The sequence below is a fragment of the Terrapene carolina genome, unplaced genomic scaffold (assembly GCF_002925995.2).
Source record: "Terrapene carolina triunguis isolate 2854851 unplaced genomic scaffold, T_m_triunguis-2.0 Scaffold233, whole genome shotgun sequence".
Classification (NCBI taxonomy): domain Eukaryota; kingdom Metazoa; phylum Chordata; order Testudines; family Emydidae; genus Terrapene; species Terrapene triunguis.
Window position 1 is genome coordinate 10,538,354 of NW_020664584.1, and position 13,730 is coordinate 10,552,083.

The 13,730-nt window shown below is 44.6% G+C and overlaps 1 protein-coding gene across 1 annotated transcript in view; it reads right to left on the reverse strand.

Moving 5' to 3' along the window:
• SAMHD1 (SAM and HD domain containing deoxynucleoside triphosphate triphosphohydrolase 1) overlaps positions 1–13,730 on the reverse strand; it is an 86,095-nt gene that overhangs the window by 52,316 nt on the left and 20,049 nt on the right. The window contains exon 3 of the mRNA XM_026656788.2: positions 1,033–1,105. Within this exon, the coding sequence (XP_026512573.1) occupies positions 1,033–1,105 (73 nt within the window). The remainder of the gene's footprint in view (positions 1–1,032; positions 1,106–13,730) is intronic.

The following is a 13,730-nucleotide window of genomic DNA, read 5'->3' on the forward strand; positions in this document are numbered from 1 at the left end:
ACAAAATTTAAATACTTTATAAATCTGCGCATTCATTCTGCCAAAGCAAAAGGTAAAGACTTAATTATGAATATTTAAGTAAAGCAGACTGAGGCAACAAAAAGGATTACTATTTAATTTCAGTATCTCTGTACAACCACCCTTTTAATATTAATGCTCTCTCTCTAGATGTGCCTTCTATGATAATTATGATACAGCAGGGCCAGGGAGCAGTGGGAGAGTGGTAGAGGGGAAATATATAAACCCTAGGCTAATTAAGGCAGGGTTTCCCATAGACTAGGGAGGGTTGCTACAGGTTAATTGGAGCACCTGTAGTCAATTAAGACCCTGTCAGGAACCTAATAAAACCCCCTGCTTCAGGCAGTCAGGGTGTGTGAGGAAGGAGAGAGGACTCAAGTTTGGAGGTGTGTTGCTGACAATTTAAAGACCAGAGAACAAGAGGAAGGGAGACCCTGCCCCAACGGGGCAGGCAGACTCCCTCCCCCAGCATCAAGGACCGAGGGTAGCCCTACCCAAGGGGGAAGAGAGTAAGAAACCTGCAGGGGTTGAGAGGGGCTGGGGCTCAGAGTGAGGCGCAAACTCAGACCCCTTCCCCACCACCTTCCCGGGCCACTAGCAGGGCCCTCGGCGCCCCAAGAGCAGGGGCAAGAGGTGGCATCTTAGCCCCCTGCCAAGAAAAGCGTGGAACGCACCATACCAACACCGGCCATTTTGTCACATAATACTAAATGGGGAGCTACAAGAAGCTATTTCACTGATTGGAAAGGACTCAGCTGCACAACACCATTGCAAGTATAGAAACGTGCCCAGATATGTTAAGCAGAGATTCTATTTTTATCTTCCTTTGCCTACTTTTATATCACGTAAATATAATTATTCCAACAACACATTACCTTGAGATTCTTTATGTAAATACAATTAAAACAGTTCCTCAAATGACACTGGGGGGGAATTCAAGTCCCATCTTCAAAGTAGGAATAAAATCCTGAGAGTTTAGATCCTCGTTCCAGATCAACATGACATTACACTTACCTTCATTATATCAGCATGATTTTGATCTAGTTTTTGCAGGCAAACAATCAATTTCAATCTCAAGTCCAAGGGTCTGGAAATATTAAGAAGATTTGAAAATTACTATAAATTGGAAAGCAAAATAACTAACACTAATTTAACTATTTACGAAGCTGCTTATATAAATTCATTATTTTTTACCACATTTGCTGTAGTAATACGAAATAGCAATATGCACTTCTATTATGGCTTTCAGGAAAGCATCTCAAACAGTTTTAAAAACATTCATTTATAAAAGCTAGCACCTCACTAAGGTTAAGATAGGCAAAGAAAATAAACCACATGTATACCCATAAAAAATGGTTTGCAAACAGTGAAGGTTGCTAAATCCACTTGTTCTACAACTCAAAACCATGAACACAAGGAAAATGAAGGTTACTTACCTGTAAACAGAGTTCTTCGAGATGAACCTCTTCACATTCACTTCTGGGATCATGGCACCAATGCCATGAGCTTCCAGAACCTTCTCAAAAGCAGTCACCATTGGGGCCCACTCACCCCCTCCTGCTCCCTTGCATATTGAAAGGTTCTGAGTGTACAAAAGGGTGAGTGGCTCCAACCACCAGTCAGTTCCTTCCACTAATTCGGGAATTCTGAAGAAGTACGGAAGGTGGGCAGGGACTGTTAATAGGCAGAGTCTCATCTGAAAGAACTCTGATTACAGGGTATGTAACCTTCATTTCCTCAAGCGGCCTGTGTAGATTCCCACTTGTGGGGACTTAGCAAGCAGTACAACCCTCAGGAAGGTGGGCTGAGGAGTTTTAGGTAAAAAAGCACAGCAGCACTGTCAAAGAAAAATCAGCTCTGGATGCTAGGACAAGAGTGAATAGAAGTGACTGATCTTGCTCTCCCAAAAGAAGTCTTAATGAAGGAAAAATTTTCCCAACACACACATATCTGCAGTATCAGTCATACAACGTGATGTGATTAAGACAACATGACAGCATGCCATGGATGAGGACTGAATTCCAGGAAGATAAAGCCCTGTCAGATCACATTAGCTGTGATTGACATAGTGTGATAAATGGACAATCTTTGGACCTTGATGGATTGGCTCCTCAGTTAAGCTCCATTTCGCCAAGTGATGGGAGAAACTTGTAGATAAGCTCTGAATATGCAAATGTATGATTACGTTCAGGGAGACAGGTAAGGAGGCCCAGGAACATACAGACACTTCAGAGGTCTGAGAGAAATGGAAATCTCAGACACTTTAGACTGTTGGGACAGAGATGTGAGCAGGACCACTTGTTCAGTAAAAATGCAACTTGAAGGAGATAGTTACTGAGATACATGCCTAATGGCTAAGCTATCAAGAATGGCATCTTCATTTAAACAGTCTAAAACAACCACCAAGGACTTAATCAGGTCCACTGCCCAGATGAGAGATCTCTTTCAAGACACAGCAGGTTCGACTGATCACAAACTCTTGTTTTTCTGTTAGACCTCAGCATAACAATCAAGAAACTAAGCAATCTAGAGTCAAGGTGTTGACCAGAGAAACTATGAACCTCGGTGAAGATTCCTGCCTTATCTCACAGGCAGTAGACCCAGCTGTTTGGAAAGCAGGACTTTATGGATATTAATAGCATACACCATGATACTGATGACAAAATTGCCCATCTCGAATCATAGCTAATGACATCAACTTGGTACCAATTGGACCAATATTCAAAAAACCTCGTAACAAGTTCCTGCTCTTGGTGTAGGAAGAAAGTGCAATATTGATGTTACGACTTGCTTGTCTTTGGATCAGAACCATACACAAGCAGAGTACCTCAAACCTTTTCCCAGGGATATTTACCCCACCTGTAGAACAAGAGAATACACAATAGACCCCTTGCACTTGTACTATTGAGTGAAAAACTCTTTTCAAATATGCTATCAATACATCATTTTTCCTTGGTAGATGAGATATTGGAGACATCCAATGACGACACTGAACTGTATGAACAGGAAATTTCCTGGATACAACTGACTAGAGCAGAGGTTCTCAAACTTCATTGCACCGCGACCACTTTCCGAGCACAAAAATGACTACACAACCCCAGGAGGAGTGACCAAGACCTGAGCCTGCCCGAGCCCACCACCCCGGGCAGGGGGCCCAAAGCCAAAAGGCTTCAGCCCCAGGTGGGGGGGGGGGGCCTGTAACCTGAGCCCTGCCACTCAGGGCTGAAGCCTTTGGGCTTTGGCCCTGGCCCTGGGCAGTGGGCTTGGGCTTCAGCCCCAGGCCCCAGCAAGTCTAATGCCAGCCCTGGCGACCTCATTAAAACAGGGTCGCGACCCACTTTGGGGTCCTGGACCCACAGTTTGAGAACAGCTGGACTAAAGCAAACCCCTCTTTGGTGGTCTGTGTAATACATTCCCATACTGTTGTCCATCAGAATTAAAACAGATTCAGATTTTATGAGGGGAGAAAAGCCATGCAAGTCAGAGAAACAGCTCTCAACTCTGGTACCTTTATGTGGAGCCACATCTCCCACTGAGATAAAAAACCTTGGAGTGGATGGAAATCAAGGTGAATAATCCCTTATACCTTCTAGGACTATTACTGTATGTGGCAGGAAAATAAGGGAACTCCCTGGAGGACATGTTCTCCCCCATCTTACGAAATAAAGCATCTGAAATGTACTGAGACATTGTGGCTCAGGTGTTCCTAATGTCAATAAAAACTGGTAAAGTAATGAAGAGCCATGCTGAGGCCACAGATATAGCCTGGTATTAGAGCTATCATGTAACTGCACCAGTAAGGAAACTGTGCATTTTAGGAAAGTTTCGAGGTCTGGAATATATCAAGGCTTCAGTGACCACACGTCTTCTAAATAGTACGAAAATAGCCTTGTTTATGCAAATTATTAGGGGAGAACTATGTGGACACTCTATTGAGGTTCAGATCTACACACAAAGAGACGCCCAACCATTCAGGAAGAATAATTATGACAGCCAGGAATTTAATGGAATACCTGCTGCCATAGAAAGACCAAGGGGTAAGGTACAGTTTAGTTTTATTGACAGAGGTCAACTCTGACTCCACAGGTATGTGTAAAGAGACAAACGTGACTAAGGTACAGAAGGGGACTCACTTCTGAAAATTAGAATTACTTTTTCACTTCTGAAAATTAGAAAGCGCTCTGTCTCTGGAACCCAGAGCCAAATACAATGAACCTCACTGTCCACATTATATGATAGGTAGCAAAACTCATTCACATTGTGGCCAGGAAACAAACCTCATACACCATTAGGTGTAGATGATGGCTGTCTCAATCATTAGGAGCAACTGTTCCTGCCAAGACTGGAGAAATCAAAGCTACGTATACTGAGACCTTATGAGATGCTGGGCCAAATGCTCCATTGAACCCATGTGGTCCTTGGTTCCAAAGAAGGCTTAGTAAAGCTAAGGATGAGTGCCCCTCTGTGTTTCTACTACACATAAAAGGGACTACCAAAGACACTACCCAAACCCAGACACTTTGTCTTCCATAGTGGAGCCAGAAGCACACCTGGAAAGTCTCCTTCCTGGCTTAGAACCACAAACTAATTATAACTGAAGGTAGGTAACCCAGAGACCAATAATATGCTAACAAAATTTCCTCCTATGAGAGATCAGAGGCACAGATCCATCAGCATGTTTATGATGTCTGATTCAAGGAATATCAAAGTGGTTCTCATAGCCTGTCACATCAAGCTCTAAATCTGAAATAGGACATACAGCACTTTGTATCTTCTCTGCAATGCGCCTTTTAATTCTCTGAAGGATTCCAGGTATCCTGTTGTCTTTGCATTCAAGGGTCTATAGGTGGTCCTTATTGGAGTATCAGATGGATCCTGTGACACCATATCTCCTACAGAGGCTGTGTAGCAAAGAAGTCTTCAGATCCATGAATTTCAAAATCAACAGAACTGAGATGAGTATAGTACCCTCCCATCCCATGAGATTCTCCGAACCTGGCATCAGTTCTTAGCCTGTCAGATTCATAAATCCAGTCCAGGGCAGCTGAATGAGCCCTTAGGGATGGGATGGGAGCACAGGAGAACCTCAACAGTTCATACCCACTGTCATGCTGTCTGGAGTGGCTCACAACTGAGAGTGCCCATCTCAGGGCAGACTTTCAAAAAACAAGGGGAGATATCCCAAACTGCTGGTATATTCTATCATTAGATTTCACCATTCCAGTAACAAATGTGAACTCCTGGATCACTATACCAGTCTTATCATGGAGTCACAGACAGTCCCCTTAGACCCTCCAGCCTATCTTGCCACCCAGACAAACTGAACTTTGTGATAAAAGGTTATTAAAACCAAAAATCATATTACATTAGATTACTCCCAATCCCGAGCAGTCACTTACCCCAGATCAATTTGGTACTCTAGATCTCACATGAAAGACAATGCTGGCAACCAATTCTCTAGTAAAACTAACTAAAGATTTATTAGCTAAGAAAAGAAATATGAGTTATTGATGGATTAAAGCAGGTAAAATATATCAACAGGTGAGTCAAAGTTTGTAAATCTAAAATGATAGCAGAGATGTAGTGATCTGCCAGTTTCCAAAAGTCTTTTCACGGTTACCCAGAATAACTCTGGGGATCTTTGTCTTCTTGTTCAGTTATTCCACCCTTATCAATTAAGTTCTGGAATTGGGCTCTATTCTCCTGAGAGAATGGGTCTTTGAAGTTCAACAACGTAGCAAAATACTATTTCACCAATTATGCGAATAGGATCTAGTGGTTAGCAGTTCTGAATCGGAGCTTGTCATGGAGAAAAGTTTTCTCCCTATGAGGTCAAGGCATTTAGCATACTGTCCAAAAGTGTCATCTTGGGGTGTTGCAGCCTGCATCTCTCAGTAGCTCCTTGAACCACAACCAGAGTTACTGGGTGTGAATAAAAACTCTACTTCTACAGGTGGATTGAAATAGCACCTCTCAGCCTTTTTTGGGGTGGGAATGCAGGAGGCGGGAATGTTACCTTGGCTGGGTCTATAATAACCTTGTTGACCAGAAAGGCCGCTTGGCTGGGACCAGAGGATTGCAATGAACTACAACAGTTCACGTTCAGATTCTTGAACCTCTTAGAGCTGGATCTGGAGCTTGGACACCACTCTTTGTAAGAGCTCCTCATATTACTTGTGATCATCCGGTGGAGACAAAGATGGGGTGACTACCTCATTCAAGGAAAACAATGAAATAGCTGCTAGATCTGTCTTAACCGCTGGATCCGGCTCCACTTCCTCATAGTCCAAGAAACCTGGTTGGTGTTGGCTTGGAGAGGGTAGATAAGGTGCACACATGGAACCGGAATGCCAAGACCCCAGTAATGCCAGTCTAAGGGGTCAACCAGTTGGGGTGGAACCCAGGGCACTGGGAACACTCATCCCTTAGAAAATCATATCTGGGTGGAGAATGGAACCTCAAGCTTCTGTCCAGACTCACTTCCCTATGTAGGGTTGAAGTCTCATCTGGGTCCTCCAACTTACCATATAAGAAGGTTGGTTCTCGGTCGACCAGCTGAACCATTGGTACCAATGGATGGGTACTCAGGTTTGCAGATGGAAGAGGAGAGCAGACCCATGTCCTCAAGGTGGTATCTTCTTCTGATGTAACAATGTCTCTCTCTAAAGTCAGATTTGAAATGAGATTGAGGACAAAGGAAAGCAAAAACGTCTCTGGGGAGTTGTAGATCTCAGACTGCTCTAGAGTGCAGGATGAACCAGTGGTGCTTCCCTGGTCAGAGTAGATGTCTGATCCCTTTGGGGCCATGCTGGTACTGGTGCAGAGTCTGAACTGCATGTTGAAGATAACGGTGGTGCATGCCTAACTTTTCATTTATATATTGCAGCCAAGATTGGAAAACAGAGGTAGTGTTATCTGCTTGTCATTTCCCTGTAGGGTTGGGCCGGGGGTGGGGCATGTGGAGTAGTTCATGTACAGAGGGATGTCCCTTGGGTCCTCTGAGATCTCCATGAAACTTTCATGAAGGTACTCTGCAATCCTCTCCTGAAGATTTCTAGGGATGGCTGCCTTATTTCTTCCTTCATGGTAGGACACTTTCCCATGCCGCTCCACAGTGACTTTGGCTGGCACCACTGGGCTAGTGGCATATGGGCCCCTACAGCTTCAGGACATCAGTAGCAGCTGTGCTCTGTGCCTTTGTTACCCTCAGGAGTGAAAAATCAGCTAAAACCATAGCGCTACCAAAAGCACACATTCATTGTAATTGAACAGGACCACAGAACTCATAAGTTCAGTGGAAAATACATAGTCATTATACACGTACTGTAAGCACCACATAATACATAGGCTCATTAAAAGACTGTGTGATATTCAGTAAATGTACATTCCAATTCCTAACACTGCCCAAAACTTCTGGGGAGGTACAGCACATTAATGTGCCTGATCATTAAAGTGCTCTTTCAAGGACTCCATCAGCTGAACAGCTTTGTGTTCAGCTCTTCTAACTGCCCTCGTGTATAGCTGTTCAAACTCAGCAGACAGCCACTCCACCTCCACCTTGAGAGCAACTTTCCCCCCTCTGCTTCTCAATTATTATGCAAGACACAGGCAGCTATAGCCATTGGGATATTTTTCTCACTGAAATCTAATTATGTGAGTAAATACTGTCATTCTGCACCTGCTGAGCCGGTAGCTGAATCCTTTCTTAGTACTGTTGAGGTGGCCGGTGTATGGCTTCATGAGCCGGATCACTATCGGCATTTCAACATTGGCAGATTACCATTGGCAGTCAGGAAAAACTGTCTCTGCTTGCAGCTTTCTGTTCTTAAAAACCCAAGCATCATTCATCTTCCTTGACCAGCCCCCACTGGTAACAGTGAAGCATCCCCAGTGATCCATTAGCACTTGCATAACCATTGAAAAGCAGCCCTTGTTTTCTATTGATGTACTTTGTGGCAAGATGGGTGGGGCCTAAATACGGATGTGTGCGGCATCTATCACCCCATCACAGTACAGAAGCCTCAGAGCTGCAGATCTATCTATGATGTCCCACACATTGCTGAGAGCCAGAGTCCTACGTAGCAGATGATCTGTACCCTATACATTTGCATGAAAACAGCCCCCACTGTGGATTTTCCAACTCCAAAATGATTTCCCATTGACCTGTGGCAATCCAGCATTGCACCACTTGCTTCTCAGCAGGCAATGCAGCTCTCATTCTGGTGCCATGCATTGGAGGGCTGGTGCAAGATCTGCACACAGATTCAGGAACATGACCTTTCCTATTTGAAAGTTCTGCAGCCACTGCTCATCATCCCAAACATGCATTACAATGCAATCCACCAGTCAGTGCTCATTTCTCAGGCCCAAAAGTGGTGCTCCACCATCTACAGCTGCTCTGCAAATGCCAACAATGGAATTGTTTTTCGCTGTGGCCCTTAAAAACCTGTGCTTAAGAAATTGTCACGTCTGTTGTTGGAGTACTTCCTGTAGTTCTGAAAACACCAGAAGATCATGCATCCTGTGTTTGCAATGTTCGTGACAACAGTGCAGAGCTGTGTGAGCTCCATGTTTCTACCACAGATAGACAGCGACAAGCGCCACACAGGTTCGTGGGATTTTTTTTTTTTAAATGAAAGTTATGAGATAGGGATGGCACTATGAGAACTTGACCCCTAGCTCCCAAAGTGACTCATTTCTACTCCACAAAATATTGTGAAAATCTCTCAAAAGGCACTGCACCAACAGGTGGTACATAGTACATTGGGGTATCTATCCATGATGCACTGCACTTTGCATACTTACCAGGAGTGCTTGTTGATGCAAAGTGCTGATATAAGTGGCCAAGCATGCACGTGTCCGAGCCACATGTTAACTGTGGGGGCTTTGTGCCACTTGAAAGTTGCATCAACCAAAGTTTGCACTGCTGACATGGCCTAAACAAGTTCTTCTGCCCCTACCCACAGGGAACACATCCCAGAGTGGGAGTAGCCACAGGACGTAGTACAGGAGAGAATTCTTGCAGCAATCTACATTAATTTTATTTCGAATCAGTCAGTATTCAACCTCAAGATATACATTTTTAACAAAGCTAAGGTCGGGGTAGGTGAAGACGAAGAGAAAACCTCTAACCTAGAGAAGGATCCAGAACCCAAGAAAAAATAGTTGCCATTCCAACTTTACCTGTGTACGCGATGAACAGCTATACTATGACAGATACAAACAGATGTGTCCAGTGGAGGACAATCCAATTGACACCACACATACACTACACTTTGAATTGGAAAAAAAACTTTGTTAATGCAGAGCTAAGATTGCCTGGTAATAGCTCCAGAATATGGAGGTCAGCAAAACCTCAGATTTCTGAAAACCAGGAAGTAGTGTTAAGGTAAATGCCCAAGCAACCTTAATTCTGACCCCTTGGAACTGGCAATTGCCACTGAGAATTATCTGCATGCGTTCCAACTGCATTCACCATGTTTCGTGTAGCTGTACTGAATGGTGAAGGAATTAGTTGCAGCAACATGGAAGAATTGTGATTGTGATATGAGATCTGGGTCTGAGTTCCTCTCATTTGTGTTACCAAAGGAAAGAGTTCCACATATACCTTGGGGTTCCAGTCTGCTTCTTTTCAATACAGAATTGTACAGGTTGTATCAGTAGCAGGGCACTGGGGTCTTCTTGCCCTGGATATTGTCAGTCATGAGGTAGGATTGTCGAGCAGTCTGTGGATTTAGTGATGGGTAAGGGAAAGCATAGGTTTTGCGCACAGGATACTGCAAGAGTGAAGGGGTTCTAAAAGGGTATGAAGGAGCTGTTAAATTTCACAGCTGTAAATACAGTGTAGTATTCTGTTGGGGGAAGAGGCTCAGTGTTTGAGGATAAGGCAAGAGTAGGTGGTGCCTGTCCATTACAGTGAAAAGACAGAGTGCAAGTACATGTGTTATGGCTGTTTTGGGGCATCATTCAAAGAGGGCAGAGTTAAGGTTGCCTAGGCATTTACACATTAACTATAATTCCTGGTTTTCAGAAGTCTAAGTTTTGCTGACCTTTATGTTCTGGAAGTGCACAAGCCATCACCAAGCGACCTTACCTCTGCATTAACTAATTTTTTTGCCATTTCATTTCCTAGGTTTTTTTTTTTTTTTTTTTTATTTAAACAGAAAGAAAAATGTTTGTTAGCAGGAGTTAATGGTCATTTAGACAGTTGTAGGCCTCATGTAGGTTTGCAGCTGATATGCTACTGTGGCCAGGCAATAATCAAAAGACCTAGCTTTTATGCAGTGATTTCCATTAGTAGATCTCAAAGAACTTTACATCATTATCCTCATTTTACAGCAGGGAGGCACGGAGCTGAAGTGGCTTGCCCAAGGTCACCCAGCTGGCCAGTGATAGAGCTACGAATAGTTCCAGTCTAGGGTCTTTCCACTAGGCCACACAGTTGTGATGTGATTCCTCAGTGCTCCTCCCCACTCCTGTATGCTTTTGATACAGAGGAATGGTGATAATGGTCATATTTTGAAATATTTGCAAAGTGTAGTTACTAACTGGGCTGGTGAGAGAAATCTAATCCATGGTCCATATAACATAGTTAGGGCCCTACCAAAGGCACATCGATATTGGTCAATTTCACGATCATAGGATTTTAAAAATTGCAAATTTCATTATTTCAGCTAATTAAATCTGAAATTCCACAGTGTTGTAATTGTAGGGGTCGTGACCCAAAAAGCAGTTGGGGGAGGGGGGAAGGGGTCACAAGGTTATTGTTGGGGGGGGGGGTTGCGGTACTGCTATCTTTACTTCTGCGCTGCTGCTGGCTGTGGCGCTGCCTTCAGAGCCGGGCAGCTGGAGAGCAGCGGCTGCTGACTGGGAGCGGAGCTCTGAAGGCAGAGCCACTGCCAGTAGCACTACAGAAGAAAGGCTGGACTGGTATGGTATTGCCACCCTTCTGCGCTGCTGCCTACAGAGCTGGGCCTTAAGTCAGCAGCTGCCACTCTCCGGCCAACCAGCTCTGAAGGCAGCAGCGCTTAAGTAGGGGTGACATGGTATGGCGGGGCACTGCCTTCAGAGCTGGGTGCTCGGCCAATAGCGGCTGCTCTCCAGCCACCCACTTCTGAAGGCAGCGCAGAAATAAGAGTGGCAACACCGCAACCCCCCTAAAATAACTGTCACCCCTCTGCAACTCCCATTTGGCTCAGGACCCCCAATTTGAGGTCTCCCCTATGAAATCTGTATAGTACAGGGTAAAAGCACACAAAACACCAGATTTCATGGGGAACCACCACATTTCACGGTCCGTGACGTGTTTTTCGTGGCCGTGAATTTGGTAGGGCCCTAACCATAGTTGTCACAGTAATGTTACACGTGAGAGATGACTGGTGTTTCTCTTACTCTCCACCTCTGCCCCACAACACATAGGTCAGTGACTCTCAACCTTTCCAGACTACTGTACCCCTTTCAGGAGTCTGATTTGTCTTGCAAACCCCCAAGCTGCACCTCACTTAAAAACGACTTGCTTACAAAATTGGACCTAAAAATACAAAAGTGTCCCAATGCACTATTACTGAAAAATTGCTTACTTCCTCATTTTTACCATATAATTATAAAATCAATTGACTGGAACATAAATATTGTACTTACATTTCAATGTACAGAGCAGTATAAACAAGTCATTGTCTGTATGAAATTTTAGTTTGTACTGACTTTGCTAGTGTTTTTTCTGTAGCCTGTTGTAAAATTAGGCAAATCTCTAGATCAGTGGTCTAGAAGCCACTCGGACTCCCAGCCGAACTGCCGCGGGGGGGGGGGGGGGGCGGGCGGCGCTGCTCCTGCCGCACACCCCGAAGGATCCTCTTGTTTAGTTTAAAAAATCTTAAGAATTTATGGTGGCTTTTTGTATTTTCTTAAATTTATCTAATTAATTTTGATTAAAATTGAATACAAAACTATCAGACTGATGTTTATTGGAGGATTAGATACTGATCCCCTTACTCAGCTCTTCTGTTTTGTAGCATCACTGATTGCAATGGGACTGTTCTTAGAGTAAGGTGATAAGTAACATGAGTGAGGGTGTCAAAATTAGGACATACTAGCTTTTGTTTTAACCATATCATTAACAAAAGGACAACAGAACAGATTTATGATGAACAGTTCACTTCTGAAATTCACCATTTTGTACTATCAAGTAGAATTGTATTCTTAGAAGCTGTGTTCCTTTCTCAGGTATTTCCTTTATGGGGTTTGAATCTAAATATACTTAAACTCCCCTGTTAGCAGCCCTGTTTGCCGGCTCCTGGGTGCCGCTGCTCGCTGCTTGACGTGGCAATGCGACGTGGCTGTGAAAAAAGCTAATGCGATCTTGGGATGCATAAGGCGAGGTATTTCTAGTAGGGACAGGGAGGTGCTGCTTCCGTTATACAAGGCGCTGGTGAGACCTCATTTGGAGTACTGTGTGCAGTTCTGGTCTCCTATGTTTAAAAGGGATGAACTGAAACTGGAACGGGTACAGAGAAGGGCAACTAGGATGATCCGAGGAATGGAAAACCTTTCCTATGAAAGGAGACTCGAGGAGCTTGGTTTGTTTAGCCTAACCAAAAGAAGGCTGAGGGGGGATATGATTGCTCTCTTTAAATATATCAAAGGGATAAATACCAGGGAGGGAGAGGAATTATTTCAGCTCAGTGCTAATGTGGACACGAGAACGAATGGATATAAACTGGCCGTGGGGAAATTTAGGCTTGAAATTAGACGAAGGTTTCTAACCGTCAGAGGGGTGAAATTTTGGAACGGCCTTCCGAGGGAAACGGTGGGGGCGAAAGACCTCTCTGGCTTCAAGATTAGGCTAGATAAGTTTATGGAGGGAATGGTTTGATGGGATTACGTGATTCTAATCAATTAGGCAATAACGGCCATCGCTGGTAAATGAGGGTCTGGCTAGAGAATCTTGCCTGTATGCTCGGGGTTCTGCTGATCGCCATATTTGGGGTCGGGAAGGAATTTTCCTCCAGGGTAGATTGGCAGTGGCCCTGGAGGTTTTTCGCCTTCCTCCGCAGCATAGGGCAGGGGTCGCAAGCTGGAAGATTCTCTGCGACTTGAAGTCTTTAGATCACGATCTGGAGACTTCAACAGCAGAGCTAAGGGAAAGTGGGGGGGTCAGCTTTTGTGGCCTGCATCATGCAGGGGGTCAGACTAGATGACCATATTGGTCCCTTCTGACCTTAAAGTCTATGAGTCTATGAGTCTATGAGTCTATGTGGCAATAAATTGTCAGCACTGCAGAAATGTAGTCCAAGTGTAGCCGAACTGCTGAGGGAGGGAAAAAAAAAAAAAAAAAAAAAAAACCCCCCCCTCCCCCACCCCCACACACATTGCCGAAAGGGGGGCGGGGGGGAGCAGCACTGCTCTGGCGGCGCTCCTCCTGCTGCGCACCCCGAAGGATCCTCTTGTGCACCCCCTGGGGTGCACGCACCCCACTTTGGAGACCACTGCTCTAGATGATTTGATGTATCCCCTGGAACACCTCTGAGTACCCTCAGGGGTGCATGTACTCCGGGTTGAGAACCAATGATGTAGGCCCCCTCCCACCCCACTCCAACATTTAAGCTCCCCCACCCCTTCCCACCAAACCATTAGTTGGCACCATAGAAACCATTAGCTTATACGAAGCTGCTCTTTGCTGTCTCCTGCCCTGTGCTGCTCTATACACGTAACAG